The sequence below is a fragment of the Apodemus sylvaticus genome, chromosome 9 (assembly GCF_947179515.1).
Source record: "Apodemus sylvaticus chromosome 9, mApoSyl1.1, whole genome shotgun sequence".
Classification (NCBI taxonomy): domain Eukaryota; kingdom Metazoa; phylum Chordata; class Mammalia; order Rodentia; family Muridae; genus Apodemus; species Apodemus sylvaticus.
Genome location: NC_067480.1, coordinates 90,796,962 through 90,812,039, shown reverse-complemented (window position 1 = coordinate 90,812,039; position 15,078 = coordinate 90,796,962). Strand labels below are relative to the sequence as shown.

At 39.8% G+C, this 15,078-nt stretch overlaps 1 protein-coding gene across 2 annotated transcripts in view; it reads left to right on the top strand.

Moving 5' to 3' along the window:
• LOC127692651 (glutathione S-transferase A6) overlaps nt 1-14,586 on the top strand; it is a 30,149-nt gene extending 15,563 nt beyond the window's left edge. Inside the window, exons 4-8 of one of the 2 annotated variants that reach the window (XM_052193240.1) lie at nt 4,193-4,244; nt 5,330-5,462; nt 9,508-9,649; nt 10,969-11,100; nt 14,141-14,586. In XM_052193240.1, coding sequence (XP_052049200.1) covers nt 4,193-4,244; nt 5,330-5,462; nt 9,508-9,649; nt 10,969-11,100; nt 14,141-14,263 — 582 coding nt within the window. In that variant the 3' untranslated portion in view covers nt 14,264-14,586. The remainder of the gene's footprint in view (nt 1-4,192; nt 4,245-5,329; nt 5,463-9,507; nt 9,650-10,968; nt 11,101-14,140) is intronic. The other variant, XM_052193238.1, reaches the window with a different exon arrangement.
• Nucleotides 14,587-15,078: the final 492 nt, after the last annotated feature.

Sequence of the window (15,078 nt, the reverse complement as noted above, 5' to 3'; positions counted from 1 at the left end):
GGACGATTGCAAATCTGGGGATAGACTGTTAAATACAGTGTGACCCTTGTCACTTCATGCATTAAATTAAAATGACCAGTTTTAAAGATACACATGAATAGATATGTGTACTGGTTGGTTTTGTGTGTCAAGTTGACACAAGCTGAAGTTATCTCAGAAAAGAAGCTTCAGTTGCAGAAATGCCTCCATAAAATCCAGCTGTAAGGCATTTTCTCAATTAGTGATCAAGGGTGAAGGTCCCATTGTGGGTGGTGCCATCCCTGGGCTGGTAGTCCTGGGTCCTATAAGAAAGCAAGCTGAGCAAGGCAGGGGAAGCATTCCAATAAGTAACATCCCTCCATGGGCTCTGCATCATCTCCTGCTTCTTGACCTGCTTGAGTTCTAGTCCTGACTTCCTTTGGTGATGTACAGCAATGTGGAAGTGTAAGCTCAATAAACCCTTTTCTTCCCAACTTGCTTCTTGGTCATGATGTTTTGTATAGGAATAGAAACCTAACTAAGACAAATTGTACCAGGAGTGGGATATTCCTGTGACAATCAGACCATGTTTTGGGGAGGATTATGGAAGGACTTAGGAAATTTGAGCTAGAAGAGCAATTGGGTGTTAAAAGCTCCATGGGATGTTCTATAGGAGCTTGGAAGATAATGTTGAGAACAGTGCAGAAGATGGAGGCCTGGCTTGTGAAATTTCAGAGGGAAGATTAAAGACTCTTAGTAGGGCTGTTGCTATTTTGATTGTGAAGATTGTGTGGTTTTGGTTAGCTGGGGCTGAAGAACTAGCTGTGATTAACAAGATGCCAGAACTACTACATGAAACCTTTGCATTACTGGGACTATTGATGCTTATTAGCTAGAGCTAAGAAATTAGTGGTGATTAAGAGGAAACCAGCATCATTGAGGTGAAATCTTCTGAGAAGCATTTTCTGAGAGCACAAAGAAGCTGTGTTCCAGTGATAGCTAAATTTGTACCTCAAGCTGCAGTGGGACTTGGTAATGTGTAAGAGTCTCTACTGGTTTTGAAGGCATAAAGGGGTCATGAAGAGGAGCTGAAGCTTGGCACTGTGAGAGGCCAGGGAAGGTCCTTGGTGAAAGTACAGCCTCAGTTGCAGTTGATGACTCAGGACTGAAGGGGTCATGCAAAGGAGTTGAGGTTTGGCACCATGAAGAGAGCCTATGAGATGCTATTGTTGAAGCCTAGTTACAGTGTTTTGGAGATGCCATTACCATGAGATAACTACCAAGAACAGCAGCAGCAATGGAGTACAGGCAGCTGGAGACTAGAAGACAAGGTGTGTGCTACAAAGTGTAGAGCTGGAGAAGTGACCCAAGACCTTGGAAGAATCCAGAAGATTGAGAGTGAATCCTAGACATTGGATGGTTGGAGTTTGATTTTGCTTTTGATTGTGACTTTGTCCTGATATTTTTCCCCCTTGAAGAAAGAAAGTATTTTTGTGGAGCCCACAGTTAAGAGACTTTTAATTGTAAAAAGACTGAATTTTAAAAGAGATTGGATATTTTAAAGGGATTGAAATTTCAATATGTGAGAATTTGCAAAGACTATGGGACTTTTAAAGTTATTTAGATCTTGAGGATGAATAAGAAAGTAAGTGTTGAGGCTTAATAGTGATGTGTTTGTGTGTCAGGTTGAAAAGGGATCAATTGCACTGGCTAGTTTTGTGTGTCAACTTAACACAAGCTGGAGTTATCACAGAGAAAGGTGCTTCAGTTGAGGAAATACCTCCATGAGATCCAGCTGTAAGGATTTACTCAATTAGTGCTCAATCGGGGAGAGCCCCTTGTGAGTGGTACCATCCCTGGGCTGGTAGTCTTGGGTTCTATAAGAAAGCAAAGTGAGCAAGCCAGGGGAAGCAAGCCAAGTAACATCCCTCCATGGCCACTGCATCAGCTCCTGCTTCCTGGCCTGCTTGAGTTCCAGTCCTGACTTCCTTGAGTGATGAACAGCAATGTGGAAGTGTAAGCTCAATAAACCTTTTCCTCCCCAACTTGCTTCTTGGTCATGATGTTTTGTGCAGGAAGACAAACCCTTACTAAGGGTTATAATAAATAGTTTAAAATATATTTTTTTATAGAGCACAGACAATTATGCAACTTCTAGACATTAGTTACAATATGTGCACCACATTTGGATGGAGATTTAAAGTATGAAAATTAAATAACTCCAACTATAAAGAAGTTCACTGAATTCTATAGCCTCTGTGTCTGATTAATTCCATGCCGCGGTGGTCCAGTGAAGTCTGTAAACATGATATTTTACAGACAGAGGCAAAAGACTGCCCTCCAACTTCTCCATTAGGGACCCCCCCAGACCAATGGTTGGCTGCTGGCATCTGCCTCTGTATGTGTAAGGCTCTGACAGGCCCCTCCAGAGACAACCATGACATGCTCCTTTTGGTATGCACTTCTTCTTGTCCATAATAATGTCAGGGTTTGGTGACTATTTATAGGATGAATCCCCAGGTAAGGCAGTCTCTGCTCCACACTTAGTTAACAAGGATTTCAGAAGTTAGATAAATACACAAAACGTAAAGTGAACTTTCACAATCACCAGAACCTCAACTTTTTGTTTAATTCTTTTTACAATTTTATTTTGTGTATATGTTTTCATACACAAAATGCATACATGTGCTATAGATGCACAGGTAAAGGCCAGAGGATGACTTACAGGAGTCTGCTGTATTCTGCTACCTTATGTGCTATAAAGATCAAACTCACTTGTCCAAAATGCTAGCAAATGCCTTTACCAGCTAAGCCATCTTGTTGACCTTGGTTAAATATTTTGTGAAAACATGCAACAAACTGTACAAGACCATAAAATTATCCTTTTTGTTATTTCTTTACTGTGAGAACTCTGAACCTTTCCTTAAATGAAGAATTCTACCATAAAGTTCCATATATTTCAGGAGAGGAAATTCTAGCTAAGAAGAGTTGATACTATGCTATATGACATCCAAGACTCAGATCATCTGCAGCAGTGATGTAACTTATAAACTAAATAGAAGCCACATAGTGAAAGTATGAGACTATCCTGGTTTGCTTTCTGGTTCTATGAAAAAACCCTGAATATGGGTGGGAAAGATTATCCGCTTGTTAAGAACTGCTCTTCTAGAGGACCCATGTCTGATTTCTAACATCCACATGGTGCCTTACAGCTATTTGTTTCTTCAGTTCTAGAGAATCTAATGCCCCTTCTGGCCTCTGAAAGCACCAGGCATGCAAAAGTACCCAGGCCTACATTCTGGTAAAACACCCATACACCTAATATATACATATGAACTATGTATAAGTATAACTATGAACATTACTTTTAACTGAGAATTCTACCATGAATTTCCACATATTCCAGAAGAGGAAATTCTACCTAAGAAGAGTTGAACCATGCTATATGACACCAGGACTCATGTTGTCCACATCATTTGAAATATATATTTCAAAATAAAATACTGCCCCAAAACTGTTTTGGAAATAAAGGGTTTATTTAGCTTACACGTTAAAGCCAACCATTGAAGGGAGCTGAGATAGGAACTCAGTAGAGACCATGGAGCAATGCTGCTTACAGGCTTGCTTTCCTGGCTTTCTTAGCTCACTTCCTTTTGTAGTCTAGGCCCAGCTGCCTAAGGATAGCACTACCCACAGTGGGCTGGGCCCTCCTACCTCAGTTAATAAAGAAGAAAGTACCAAACAAACATGTCCGTGGGCCAGTCTGATCAAGGAGATCCGCTAGTTGAGGTAACTATGGGCTGTGTCAAGTTGACAATTAAAGCTAGCTAGAACAGAGACTTTTGGTCCATGCAATATCTTGTACTGCAGACCCAACGATCTCTCTTTGAGATGTTGACTCTCCTGAGATCTTAGAGCTTCACAATCAGAAGAACATTGCAGGATGTTCTTTGTGAATTTCCTCCCTTAACTATGTAGTTGCCATAGTTATTGGTGGGGAAAAGGATGGGAATGAGATTACCTTTAAGTTGACCAGCCACATGCTGTAACTTACGCTCTCTTCTTGACAGATCAGATATAAATTTCCAAACAGCTGTAAACATGTTGTTGCATATATCACCAAAATTTAAAGTATTACTTCACTCGCATCATGTATCAAAGAGAATATATTCAAATTAAAAAAGCCTACAATACTAAGGAAAAAAATAACTTCTTTGCTGTTTCTTCTTTTTAGTATGAAGAGAAGTTTATACACACTAATGAAGACTTAGAGAAGTTAAGAAGTGGTAAGCCCATTTATCTGAAGAGGGTGTCTTTACAGTGATAGGGGTGTCTTCCAGAAGAGTTAAACCCTGGGTGGTTGTGTGTGTGTGTGTGCGTGTGTGTTGTTGTTGATGATGAGGATGAAGTTGAGGAGGATGAGGATGCCAGAGGCGCATAGGGTAATTAAAATATAAAGGAGAAGGGTACTTTCCACAAACTTGAGACTCACTTAAGGTCACAAAGGCCAGGCTTCTGAGTATTTCCTAATATAAAATCTCCATTGTCTTCCCCAGTTTTGTTGTACTTTTTATAGTTTTCTCTCTTTTTTTTAATTTTTTAAGACAGGGTTTCTCTGTGTAGCCCTGGCTGTCCTGGAACTCACTTAGTAGACCAGGCTGGCCTCGAACTGAGAATTCCACCTGCCTCTGCCTCCCAAGTGCTGGGATTAAAGGCGTGCACCACCAGTGCCTCTACAGTTTTCTTGAGCTATAAACATCTCAGGATTCCATGCCACTCACCCACTAAATGAGGTGAAAGAAAAGAAACAGCTCAGCACTCCTGTTCAGTTCTTCAGACTGATGGCTTGGCCAGGTGATTCCTGGCCATACCTTAGGATCTATTGTGTGATGGTACTAAAGTATTGAAAGTTCATACCAGAGTGTGGAGAAGTAAAGAAACAGGAATGGATACCAGTACAAGACCAGTGACTCAAGCCTTTCTTGGACCCATTGTCTGGTACTCTAATAAGAAGAGAACACAACCCTAGATAGAAACTCTTCTCTCGACCAACCTTGATATCAGCTGGTGACATTGATCTTTTTCTCTCCCTCTGATCTTTTCCTAAATATGGCTGTGAACAGAAGACAGCATGAAGAAATTCCCTTACATGTTATCTGGATGGAAGATAAAGCCAGAAATGAAGCTAACATAGGAAGCTAATGAATTAGGGCTAGAGGGTGGAGAGAACTATGATGGGAAGCTTTAAAAAGGCAACTATTTAATTACAAATGTTAAGTTTACAATAATCTTATTTCCTTTTGGATTTTTAGTCATCTGGATACTTTTCATTCTGTATATATGACCTATAATTTTTTTCTTTTTTCAAAAGATGGAGTTCTGATGTTCCAACAAGTGCCCATGGTGGAGGTTAATGGGATGAAGCTGGTGCAGATCAGAGCCATTCTGAACTATTTTTCCAGCAAACACAACCTCTATGGGAAGGACATGAAGGAGAGAGCCCTGTACAGTATATTTCTGTTTCTGTATCAGTGGTTATCATGGGAAGGATTTAAATACTTCAGTGAATGATCAGATCTATGGGAGGGGTCATGACCACCAGGCCTGCCTTGGTATTTATACTGGATTTCAAGTAAGGCAGAGTCCTATGGAGCTAAGCTATAAGTGACTTTGAGGGGAATCTTAGTGACTGTAATGATAGACAAGGATATTGATATTCTTAGACACAGTGTGGGGACAGAGGCTTGATAACTCTATCAGTTTTGAAATGGAGAGAAAAGTAGAAACATTTTTTTCTAGATGTGCAGGCTGTCAGAGACTGGATGCTCATAATATGAAATGTCTAGAAATGGAAGAGTGACCATAGAAGGATTTTGTCTGCCATCTTTTAATTTTCAGAAATGATCATGTTCAGAACCAGGAAATTAAGCAACTAGCTAATTATGTAGATTAGTCCAATGCTCACGGGTTAATAAGGCTCCTGGGTGCCCAAGATTCTAGAGTCACCTGACTTATGTCATGTATAACCAAATCAACCAGACTGAGTCAGGTCCACCAGAGTTGGAAGGTTGCCTCCCAGTTGTGGTAGAATTGCTTCATTGAATTACCCCGAAGTAAACTCGGGGGTGGGGGTGGCTCATTCAGTAAAGTAAGTTCTTTCCAAGCATACAGATTAAAGTTGTGATATCCAGCATTCATGTAAAAGCTTGGTGCAGCAGTTACCCCAGTTCTGAAAGATAGAGATCCAGGGATTCTAGGTGCTTGCAGCCGGTCTAGCAGAAACATTTGAGCTCCAAGTTTATTAAAGAGTCTGTCTCTTTAAGATGGAAGGGAATATTGGACTATACCTGGCATTGACTCCTGGTATCCACACATACATGTATGGACAGGTATACCCACTATTCACCCGCAAACACACATCTAACACTCCAAAACATTAAAGTTGGATCTAGTATGAAATATTAGCAATTCTTCAAACAATCAAATCCAGGATTAGCAATGACCCATCAGTTCTACAATCTGGTGTCTATCCAAGAGAAACACAAAATGTCCTCCTCTGTTCTTGTACAGAAATGCTCATAGCAGCTCTTATAGCATTCATACTCCTGCAGATATGAGCAAAATGTCTGACTAGAACCATCTTGCATACTACTTTACATAAAAAGCCAAAATAAAATATAAAAATCAGCATCTGTATCACTGGAAATATTTAGGCAGCATACCTGAGCACTAAAGTGCCTGCTAGACATTTAAAAACTAAAGCTGTCTATCCAACCAACACTTAAGATAACCAGCAGAATGTCTTTGTTTATGGAAGCCACTCTTACATAAAAGTGGGAGAAGTAACCAAACCATCAAATGTACCAATACCTACATGGAAATACCGGAAGCATGAAGAAACAAGATAAAAAAAAATACCACCAGAAAAACTCAACAACTCTAACCAGACCCCAATAACAGTACCAACAGACAAAGAATTTCAAAGAATAATTTTAATGAAACATATCAAAAAGAAAATGCAATGGACCAGGCATGGTGGCACAAGCCTTTAATTCCAGCACTTGGGAGGCAGAGGCAGGCAGATCAGAGTTCAAGGCCAGCCTGGTCTACAAAAGAGAGTTCCAGGATAGCCAAGGCTACACAGAGAAACCCTGCCTCAAAACAACAATGACAAATAAAAAAGAAAAAGAAAATGCAAGCCTCAATTTTAGAAAGAATTCATGATTCAGATGAGAAATTTAGAAAGAAAAAGAGACTTGTAAACTGGTCAGAAATTTTGGCACTAAGGAACCGTGGTAACTGAAAACTGTAGTTGATAGCCCTGACAGAATTGTAGAGGCACAGGACAGGGCCTCGACAGTTCACAACGGGGGTGTAGTTTTTATGTATTTTTATGTGTATTGGCGTTTTCCCTGCATGTATGTCTATGTATCAGATGAGTGCATCGTCCAAAGAGGCTACAAAAAAGGATGTCAGATCCCTTGGGACTTAAGTTGTAGATAGTTATGACCTGCCAGGTGGGTACTGGGAATTGAACTCAGGTCCTCTGGAAGAGCAGCTAATGCTTTTAACTGCTGAACTGTCTCTCTAGTCCCCAGTCAGAATTTTTAAGAAAACAAAAGGTAATACACTAAACACAATTATAGTGTTGTCCCAAATAATGTATGGGACACAATTAAGTGAGTAAACCTTCACATTATCACTGCTCTGTGGTGAGACATGAAGGAGTATAGAAGCCTGTAAGTGCAGCAATTGTTGCTGCCTTTCCACATCTTCACCAAGAAGGAAAAAAAATTCTCATTCTGTGAAACTCATGAGATCCAGATAAATTCAATAAAACATATCCTCTCTGAGGCATATGACAATATTATATCATATGACAGTATTACTTCATATGACAGTATTACACTATATGACTGACATCATATGACTGACAATATTACAGCATATTATAGTATTCCATCATGTGACTTGTACATCATATTACATCATATGGTGGCATTGCATCATATGACAGTAGTATATCATATGACTGACAGTGTTATATGACTGACAATATTACAACATATTATAGTATTCCATCATATGACTGGCATATCATCTTACATCATATGGTGGCATTACATCATATGACAGTAGTATATGACTGATGTTATGTCATATGATGGTATTACATCGTATGACAATACTGCATCATATGACTGATAGTGTTACATCATATACCTGACCGTACTGCAACATATGGCTGGTATTATGTTATATGATGGTATTACATCATATGACAGTACTGCATCATATGACAGTAGTACACATATTACAATGCACCAGAAATCAAAGAGCATAGAAACAAGCAAAGTCATGTCAGGTCACCAGCAGTGGCAGGCTCTAGACTAACTGAATGAAGCACAACTAAGGGAGTTCATCACCAGAGGGCCAATCCCGGTGTGCATGCTTAAGGGGTCTTAAACTAGAAGCCAAAGGATGGTATTAATAACTTCCATCTGGAAAGCAGGGGTGAGTGTGCAGGGCAAAAGCAGGCCAGAGCCACAAAGGAAGAAGAGAAGGGAATCAGTCCCAGCCTCCTTAGAATACCATCCATACCATCAATACCATCAATACCATCAATTCCAAACAACTGGGAAAAGATGAGCAGAGCTGATGGGGTGTGTCTGTTTCTCAGCCACAACCTTGAAAGTGAATGGATTACATTTCCCAGCTAAAAGACAGACTGTGTGAATCAGCTCCTCCACAAAGAACAAAGTTGGGGGTTTTACAGTATCTGACCTCAAAGTGTACCACACAGCTATGGCAGCCAAATTAGTGTGGGACTGATACAAAACCAGACATACAATGCAATGGAATGGAATTGAGAGCCCACAAGTAAAAGCATGAATAGCTATCAGCTGCTTTCCAACAGACACACAAGAGCTACACTGGAGTCCTGGGATATTCCCACATGTAGCACTGAAGCTAGTACTGTATATGTTACACTGGACCTATGTTACTCTTTACAGAAAATAAAATGAATAAAAGACATATGAAAATCTTGAAACTCTAAAATCACCGAATTTGTGACATTAAAATAATGTGTTTATGCTGTGTAGCAGGACAGAGAAGCATCTAAATTGTACCAGGAATGCGTGAGCATTCAACAGCTTTTACTCCTGGTACCTACACCCTGTTTGTTAATAGCACAAGCCAAAGTAGAAGTGCTAATCCTATTAGCAGTATCAGCGGTACACCCATTAATTCCACTAAATTCTGTCCTGACAATGACTCTGGACAGGTCACCAAAATACTCCTATCTGTATTTGGCCACATGCACAACAAAAGTTTTAGGCACATGGGCTCCTTATAGATTTCTCAGAGAAACCAATGATAATATGTAAGTATGGAAATCACAGCATAATACCTAAGACATACCAGGTCCTCAATGGAGGAAGGAGCAGGAGGAGGCAGGGCTGATATCTACTGGGTATATACTGATATTCTCAAACTAAGAACTATCAGGCAGGCTACAATGACAGTTGTGTTGTTATTGTCTTTCAGGATCGATATGTATTCAGAGGGGTTGGCAGATTTGAATGAGATGTTTATTCTCTACCCATTTGACCCACCTGGGGTCAAAGAAGCAAATATTGCCCTGATGAAAGAGAAAGCAAAAAACCGTTACTTTCCTGCCTTTGAAAAGGTTTGTGGAAGCTGTTTGGACTTTTAACAGCATTAATATCTGTGTGGGTGTGATGGCATATGCCTGTAATCCCGGACTCAGGAGGCGGAGACAAGAAGACTCAGCTTGGGCCACTGATAGCAGCATATCAGGGCCCTATTGAAAAAGAGTTTAAAGCAGTGGTTCTCAACCTTCCTAATGCTATGACCCTTTAGTACAATTCCTCATTTTGTGGTGACCAACCATAAAATTATTTTGTTGCTACTTGATAACTGTAATTTTGCTACTGTTATGAATCATAATTGTGAATATGTGATATGCAGACCCCCAAAGGGGTTGTGACCAACAGGTTGAGAACTACTAATTTAGAGCATGTTTTAGTACTAGAGTGTGGCTTAGCTATTTGCTAAATGCCATAGACTATGAGAGTTGGGCAACAGGTGTTAATTTTTAACAATTCTGGAAACTGGAAAGGAGATGAAAACGGTAGCAAAAGTAGTTACCGATGAAGGTCTGATTCCGTTTCATGTCTTACCAACTTCTCTCAGTATCCAGTGGGTTAAGGAACCTTCCAGATTCTCTCTTAAGGACATAGATGCCATTCTTCAGAGTCTCCTGTTAATTTACACATCTGTTAAAGTCTCAACAAAAAGAAGCAGAGACCACAGCCTGGCTTTGTGTAAAAGTAACTTTTTATTCCCCAGATGTAGTTTTTATCTCAGAGGATTACTGCTCACCCTTTCTCTTCTTTCTGAACTCTGGCTGTTCTGGCTCAAACCTCCCCACCAAACTGACTGAGTCAAACTGGATTCTCTGGGCTTCTAATGGGATTTCTCTGCTTGTCCTCTGGAAATCTGTTCTAATCTTCTGGCTCCTTCTCATTCTCTGGCTTGTTCTGTTTCCTATCTCTGCATCCTATCTCTGTAAAACTGTCCTGGTAAAACAGCCTCCTCCCTCTTCTCTCTGCACTGCTCTCTTAAGTCACCTTTTCCCTGTCTGTTCTACTAAGAATTGGGTGTATCTGTCTCTGACTCATTCTGTCAAATCTTTCTCTGATTCATCACTTTGCCTGGCGTTCAATTAGATGTCACTTTCAAACAATGCTGCTTCCTTTTACAAACTAAACTTACCTACATTGTTTGGGATGGAAGGTGTGTGCTAAGAGCAGGTCTGTATGACAGCCAGATCACACTGTAGTCCAGACCACGTCTGCATTCTGGCCACATAATATAGTCCTAGAAGGTCTTTGGATGTGATCCCTTGCCAGAGCAGCTATGTTTCTGGATTAAAATTCCTCAACAGCTTTGTGTGTTTAGGTTATGTTCCCTTGAATTCTCCAGGTGTTTAAGAGCCATGGACAAGACTACCTCGTTGGTAACAAGCTAAGCAAAGCTGATATTCACCTGGTTGAAATGATCTACAACATGGAAGAGCTGGATGCCAACATTATAGCCACCTTCCCTCTGCTGCAGGTAAGCTGGCTCTTACTTACCAACAGGAATCTCATATTGGGCTTGGCTGGTAGTGCTTGATCTCCAGCCTTCTTCAGGTCTGCACACTCAGCCCTAGGCCTCCAAAATGAAGTTCTAGGCATTTGTTCTAGGCCTTTAAAATGATCTTGTTCTGTAGCAAAACTTAAGGTGGGTGCTACCCAAGAAGGACCCAGCATCTCTCTCCTGTTTGTGCCCCCATCCTCTTATCCCATTGACATCTCTTTTGCTCTTTAGGATGCTCATCATCCTAGGTGTGACTTCGTCCTTGCACAGAATCTATCAGAGCTGGGCTCTCTCTCCATCTGATCTCCTTCCTTTGGCTAGCCCCACCCCACACACACCCCCACTTCCATCTTAAACTGTCTTTGTCTCAGTGTAAAAGTTGATTATGACACATGGTAAATGTAGTTTGCATGTGTGGGTGAAACATGCCTTTGTCTTCCTCAATTTATTTTGCTTAACACAGTAATCTCCAGTTTCACTCATTCTCTCACAATTGTCATAATTCCATCCTTTATAAGTGAATAAAATTCCACTGTGTGTCTGTACCATATTGTTGTATTATGTTTTGTATTATTTGATTTGTATATGTTGAGCCAGTTCTGCATCTCCAGAATGAAATATAGTATATGATCTTAAGTGAGATTTTTAATTGACATACTTTATAAACACAACTACAAAACATTATTTTTCCACTAAGACTTTCCTGGTGGACATAACTAACCCTGTCACCCCCCCTCTCCCACTCCATCCAAAGGGTTAGCACTCTAGAATTCTATAAAGCAAATGTGAACAGTTTCAAGGATTGGCATTTTAAGTGGCAAAGAACACTTTCTATTTTAAATTATTATAAAAATTCTTAAGTAAGTGAGAGAGAGAAAGAGAGAGAGAGAGAGAAGGAAGGAAGGAAGGAAGGAAGGAAGGAAGGAAGGAAGGAAGGAAGGAAGGAAGGAAGAGAGAGAAGCAAAGGGACAATGGAGGCTTCACATTGAAGAGAGTTCACATTTTATGTCATGCATTTGATTTTAGGTAGATTAACAAGATAGAAACAGGATTATTATCACTCAGAACATGAGCACCTATTTTATCCACACTCCTCCATCAGGCTTCTAATGCCTCCAACTAAGTTACTTCTCAGTCTGTGCACACAGGTTCCGTCTTTGCTCTTGTCTCTGCTGAGACTGGAATGTCTATGTGTCAACTTAGTGAAAAAGACAACTAAGATCTGCCAGACTGTCAACAAAGTCAAAGAACTGATTGATATGTGTGTGGAGGGGTAGTTGGGATTCATTCCCTTCAGAGATTCTTCATTTTACAAACACCTTCTGTGAACTCATTCACAGACTCATAGTCAGCCTAAGTCTTGCTGTCTGGCATCTTGGTAGGCTGTTCCAGCAAAAAAGCTGTGAAACATTGCACCAAATACTTTGTTGTACAGCTTTTATTGATGATTTTTGTGTCTGTGTTTATTAAGAAATTGCACTATAGGAATTGTGGGTTGTTTCTTCATTCATTTGCTTATTTGGTTTTTGGTGTTATCCTTATCTGGTTTTGATATAGGTCTAAGTGAAAATGTCTCCTATAGGCTCAGATATCTGTTCCTAGTTGGTAACATTTTTTGGTGAGACTTAAGAGGTGTGGCTGTGCTGTAGAAGTTATGTCACTGAGGAGTGGTTTGGGGCATTTATAGTCTCCCCCACATCCACTTTGTTTCCTCTGCTTCATTCTTGGGGTTCAAGATCTGAGCTCTCAGCTTCCTGTCTCTGTCACCATGCCTGCCATCTGGTACATGCCTCCCACCATGATAGACTCCTATCCTTCTAGAACTGTAAGTCAAAATAAACTGTGTCCTCTATAAGTTGTCTTTGATCATGGTGTGTTATCACAGCAATAGTAGAGTAACTACTACAAAAGTGTAATACTAACTAAATTTACAAGATCAGTGTGATGAGGTTTCTTATCTTCTATTTCTTGAATCAGTTTGGAAAGCATTAGTGTCCAGTCATTTTTAAAGGTTTGATAGAATTCAGATTTTATAGAATTAAGCGGGAATAATGCAGTCCTGGAATTGCATTGCTGGAAGTCTCTGAATGGTCTTTGCCTTTTCTGAATCCTTTAAGTTGTTTACATTCTCTGATATGATTTTGGAAGATAGCAGGTCTACTATTTCCTAGATTTCCCTAATCTTTGGAATACATTGTCAGAATATTTGCTAATAATCTTGGGAATTTCCTTGGAACCCATTGTATTGTCCCCTCCCCTTCATCTTTAAAGCTGTTTATTTGTACCATCTCCTTTACTTTTGGTTAGATTTGCTAGAAGTTTTGCCATGGGTATTTTGATCCACTTTCCAATAAGGATCAAGCTATCCACACTTTAGTCTTCCTTCTTCTTGGCGCTCTGACTTTTTAACGTAAGCACTGGTATGAATAACTTTCCTCTTAAAAACAATCTTGGCTATATCACAAAGGTTCTCGTGTAAGTTGTGCCTTCATTTTCCTTAGATTCTAGAAATGTACTGATTTCTTCTTGATATCTTTTATGACACTCTTCATTCAAGAGTGTTATTCAGTCCCCAAGTATTTGTTTGCTTTCTTCAATTTTTCCTGTGAAATTACCATATCATATGACACAGTAAACAGTTTTGTATTTTTATTGGTAATATCTATTCAATATTTCCTATATTTAGTTCCAGCTCCATTTCCTTATACTCCTCTGAGTTGATATATGACAGACTTTTTATTTCCTTACATTCTACCAGAGTCATGAACCTACTAGTTTAAGGTATAAGGGAGAAGATAAGGATGATTATAACTTAGTAAATCCTTAACAATATCTTCCGATAAAGTGCTAGTGGGCTGTTTTCTGCCTCTTCGTCTTATTTTCCTTGACACTGGATGTCTATCTGTAACTGTATCCAGCTGATGAAGAAACTCAGATATCCTAGGCTGTGATGCAAACTGCCTTGTATCTGGGTTCTTCCATAAGGCTGTGGATTCTTTCTTATTTTTAACTGCAGGCTCTGAAAACCCGCATCAGTAACATGCCTACCATAAAGAAGTTTCTGCAGCCTGGAAGCCAGAGGCAGCCTCCTGTTGATGAGAAAAGTGTACAAAAAACAAGGAAGATTTTCAAGTTTTAATGATGTGATTTTGACCAAGTACTACACCTCCATGTTGTCCCTAAACATTGTGAGACAATGATCTTTCTCACTTGAGTATGTTAGTGAAATAGTGGGCTTCTATGACACAGTTTAATGAAAACTATTTTATTATGGATATGCTGTGGAGTTGATTTTCTAATTCCCTGATGTAATGCTTTCCTGTAATAAAATATTAAATAAAAAATGTGGATTATGTGATTTTTTTTAGTCCTATAATATCTGTCATCTCATCTATTGAAAAAAATCAAGTTTAAAAATTTCACTGAATGTTCTCTTCTCAAGCAAACAGAATCATGGATATAATTATGTAGTAGTGCTCCAAATAAAAATTTTCTTCTGAGAAACTTATTTTTGTTTTGGCTTTGTTGGTTTGTTCATTTCTTGTGAGACAGGATCTCACTGTGTAACCTTTCCAGTACTGGAATGTTCTATGTACACTAGGATGGCTTTGAACCCACAGAGAACTGCCTAATTCTATAGTGGGGCCTTCTTGGACCTTCTAGCAATATAAATGATGGTGCAGAAGTTTTTTAATATTTTAAGGCTTGGGCCTTTTAGCTAGGGCAGTCTCCCAGCCAGCTGTCTATGTTAACCTAACTAAATCTGATACTATGTCTGTGTGTGGCTAGTTCTGCTTCTCAGCTCCCCTTTTGTCTGTCTGTTCACCCCATGTCTGCTGGAAAATCTCCCATGTCTCATTTCTCCCAGTCTTTCTCTCCTTTCCCTCTCCCTCTTTCTCTCCCTCTCCCTTTCCCCCCTCTTTCTCCCTCTCCCTCTCCCTCTTTCTCTCTCTC